The sequence below is a fragment of the Molothrus aeneus genome, chromosome 2 (assembly GCF_037042795.1).
Source record: "Molothrus aeneus isolate 106 chromosome 2, BPBGC_Maene_1.0, whole genome shotgun sequence".
NCBI classification, from domain to species: Eukaryota; Metazoa; Chordata; class Aves; order Passeriformes; family Icteridae; genus Molothrus; species Molothrus aeneus.
In genome coordinates, this window is record NC_089647.1 from 75,701,401 (window position 1) to 75,705,426 (window position 4,026).

Here is a 4,026-nt window from a genome sequence, read left to right on the forward strand (position 1 = left end):
CCCCCAGCTACCCCTGTCTCTCCTCTCGGTGGCGGGATGCTACAGCGGGACTGTTCTGAGCGAGCACCGCGCGGGGCGGAGGAGCCAGGGAAGGGAACGCCGGAGAGGCGGACGGGTGCTACGCCCCGTGTCTGTCCCGAACACACACTCTGGGGGGCAGGACGGATAGGTTATTTTCTTTTTTTCTTCTTTTTCTTTTCTTTCCTCTCTTTTTCTCTTCTGTTTCAGCTGGGCTATCTGCACAGACCGCATGCAACACACACAAGCTCTACCCGGGGCAGCGAGCAGGAGACGCGCAACAGGTCGGCCACCGCCCCGACGCTCCCCCATCGCCTGCCCCGGTCACCCTCCGCGGTCCCGGCGGTGACTCGCCCCGCTCCCCGTCCGCACGTATGCGCCGGCAGCCATCCAGGCGGGCACCGGAGCTCTGCGCGGGCATCCTCCGGCCGCGGGTCATAGGGCCGCGGCGTAGGCTGCGGGATAAGGGTCCAGCTGGGGCTTGCCCATGCCCGGCAGGAGGATGTAGGCCAGCGGCGGCTGCAGCCCCGGGCCGGGCCAGGCGCTGCAGTTGCAGGGGATCATGTAGCCCGGGTTACCGGGCGACGGGTGCGAGTGCGTGTGCCCCCCGGCGGCGGCGGCGGCGGCGGCGGCAGCAGCGGCGGCCCCATGGAAGGCGCCCGCCCCGCCGGCGCCGGGGTAGCCCAGCGAGGAGGCGTAGGGCAACCCGGAGCCCGAGGAAGAGGAGGAGGATGAGATCTCGGCCATTTTGGAGCCCAAGTCCAGCAGGGAATAGGGGCTGCTGGCGGCGGCCGCGGCGGCGGCGGCGGCAGCGGCGGCGGCCGACTGGGGGAAGAAGACGCGAGCGGCGGCAGCGGCGGCGGCGGCTGCCGCTTTCTCGGGGTTGGCCAGGAGCGACTCGGGCACCAGCCCGCCGGCCGCGCCGGCATGCAGCCCGCCCGCCTTCAGCCCGTGCGGGTGCTCGTGGTCCGCCACGCCGCCCAGCCCGTAGGGCACGGGGAAGGCGAACTTGTCCTTCTTGAGCAGCGTCTTGGGCTTCCGCCGCGGTCGGTACTTGTAGTCGGGGTGCTCCTTCATGTGCATGGCCCGCAGCCGCTTGGCCTCGTCGATGAAGGGCCGCTTCTCCGACTCAGTCAGCAGCTTCCACTCGGCGCCCAAGCGCTTGCTGATCTCCGAGTTGTGCATCTTGGGGTTCTCCTGGGCCATCTTTCGTCGCTGCGCCCGCGACCACACCATGAAGGCGTTCATCGGCCTCTTGACGTGATCCACCGGCTTGGACATGGTGTCCCCCCGCCGCCCCGGCGAGCTGCCGCCCGCCCCGCACTGGCGGCCGCCTACTCCGGGGTTGTCTCCCGTCTCCTCCTCCTCCTCGCCCCCACCGCGGTCCGCTCCTCCAAAAGCAATCTCGGCGGGTGCCCAGGCGCGGCGGCACGGACTCCCGCGGGTGCGGGGCGGCGGCACCCGGTGGCCCCGCTCCGGGCGCGGGGCGCTGCCGAGCGGCGGCGGCGCCTCCCCGTCAGGGCGCTGCGGCGGGCGGCTCGGGCGGGACGGCCTCCGTTCCCCGCCTGGGCCTCGGAGCTTCTCTCTGCACCGCCGATCTCCGGTCCACGGCTCTTCCTCAGAACACCCCGCAGGCGACGGCGGCCGGAGTCCAGACGGGACCGCAGAGAAGTCTCGACGGCGAGGGCAGGATCCGGCAGCAGGCGAGCGGCGTGGGGCGTGAGTGTCCTCGCTTCGCTGCGGACGCGATGCCGCTCGGCAGTCTCCGGTGCGGTGGCAAGCCCTGGACGGGGCGGCGGTCAGAGCCTGCCCGGTGCCATCGCCGCCCGCGGAGCTCGGAGGGCAGCCCGCCGCGGCGCGCTGCGGGGCCGGGCGGGACGGGGTCCGCGGCGGCTCGGGCCCCAGGGGGCGCGGGCCGCCCCGCTCACAGCCGCCCCGCTCTGCCCGGGAGGGCGCGGCTGGCAGCCCGCTCCTCGCTCATACTCGCCGGGCGCCGTTCGCAAGCGGCCGCCGGGCGCCGCGGGCCTTCTGGTTCGCGCCGCCGGACAAACTCCACCAAGTTTCGGCGGGATACGGGGCGCTCCGCCTGCCGCGCGGCTCCCCCTTCTCCGGCAGCCGCCAGGTCTCCCTGGGTTTTCTTGGCCGCCGACTCTGAGGGGCGGCGGGGCGGGCGGGAGCGGCGAGGGGCGGAGGGAGGAGGAGGAGGCGGCGGAGGCGGGGGACACACCTAATTAAAATCCTCGGCGGTCCGCGCCCGGCGGGCCGCCGGCCGGGCTGCACGGCGGGCGGCGGGGGCTCGCAGCCGGCGCGGCCGCCCCCTCCTCTCGCCCCGTCGGCGCCGCCTCAGGCAACGCGCACACCCCGCGTGCCCCCGCGCCGCGCGCCGCCCTATATGCCCGCACGCGGCCTGCGCGCCGCCGGCGGGGCGGGGGCGGAGCCCCCGTCGGGAGGGGCGGGGCCGCGGCTCGCCACGCCCCTTCGGCGGGCCCGGCGGGGCGGGGCGGGGCCGGGCGGCGCATGCGGAGTGTTTGGGGTGCTCGGGGCTTTCCCGGCCCGGGCCGGGGCTGCCGCGGGGGAGAGGCTGCAGCCCTGGAAAGCGTCACCGGGTGCGGGCAGCGGGCACCGCAAAAACATCTACGTGTCTTTTCCTGGCCGCTCGGGACGCCGCTTCACGGTGCCCCCAGCCCGAGCTGTCCGACAGTGTTCTTCACCTCCTGTCAGTCAGGGTGAACTTGCTCGCCTTGTTTGTGCTCCGGCGGGTCGGTTTTGACTTACCCCTCTGGTATGTGGAAGCGCCGACTCCAATAAACTATTAACTCTTTCCCGTGCTGCCATCAGGCTAGGTTTTGCCCGGGACGGCTCCGCCGCCCTTTTATGGACAAGCCGGAACCGGGCTCCCCGAGTGCGATGGACGCGTGGGGTCACAGCCCCTCCGGGAGCAGCACCGAACCCGGTGGGACATCCCGCGGGGGGAGTGATGTCCGCTCGCCTCAGGGATTCCTTTGTCACGCCGCCCGCTGCCGTCTCGTCGAGTTCCTCGCCGCGGAGCCCGCTCCATCTTCCCGCCGGTCTCGGTGCCCCGCTCCAGCCGCTGGGCTTCGCACCTTCCTGGCCGCCGCACCGCACCTCTGCCCGCCACCGCCACCCGCAGCTGCTTCGCGGGCGGCATGTTTGAAGAGAATCCGTCGCCGGCCTTCCACCGGAGGGTGGTTCCCGGCGCTTTCCCCGACGGTGAGACCGCCCGGTTCCCAAGGCAGCCTGTCACGGCCAGAGTGCCCTGTAAAATACCGAGCAGCTCCTCTGTAAATAGCGTCTTCTCCCGTTTCGTGTTTTATGACCCACATACTACTGCTTTAACGTAATTCTCTCGATCTCCGAAGCCACTTTGACAACGCTTGACCTCCTACAATCCAGTTTTTTTTTTTAGTAGAAAAAAAAAAAGTACCTGTCGGCTGTCAAAACGGAGAGATTAAGATATCTACCGGCGCTGGCTGGTGTACAGGGTTGGCGGGGAAATGGGGTTTTTCGAAAGTGAAAAGAGGGGCTGATCCTGGCGCCGGTAACTCTGCCCTGGAGATCAGGTTATCACCCCACGGGCCAGCGCATTCCCCTTTTGGGATGAACAGACAATATTTCCAATTGCGTATATTCTCCCCCCCCCCCCCCCCCCCCGCCGCCGTTTGTGTAGGGAAACTCTTTCCTACATCTCTCGATCACATGTAGCGTTATTGTGTTTGACATTTAAGGACTCATCCCCTGTCCTGTCTCTCTCCGCACAGATCGGATGCCGGCTTGATCGACTTCCCTTCGCGCGGTGCCGGCGGGATCGCGCCCGGATTAAGTCAGCTCAGGGGAAGGCAAGAGCGTGGTTCATACATTCCCGGCCGCAGCCATGAGCAGGGTGAGAATCAGTAACATCTACTGGAGTGTGATCGGGGCGGGGAGGGAGAGCGGGGAGGGACAAGCAGCAGCGACTCACTGATGCCACCACCAGCGGCACCCCCGGCT

At 69.6% G+C, this 4,026-nt stretch overlaps 1 protein-coding gene across 1 annotated transcript in view; it reads right to left on the bottom strand.

Annotated features, from left to right (window-relative positions):
- The window catches only part of SOX21 (SRY-box transcription factor 21), a 3,812-nt gene extending 1,960 nt beyond the window's left edge, over window positions 1-1,852 (bottom strand). The window contains exon 1 of the mRNA XM_066545108.1: window positions 1-1,852. This exon is cut by the window's left edge and continues 1,960 nt beyond it. Within this exon, the coding sequence (XP_066401205.1) occupies window positions 454-1,299 (846 nt within the window). The 5' untranslated portion in view covers window positions 1,300-1,852 and the 3' untranslated portion in view covers window positions 1-453.
- Window positions 1,853-4,026: the final 2,174 nt, after the last annotated feature.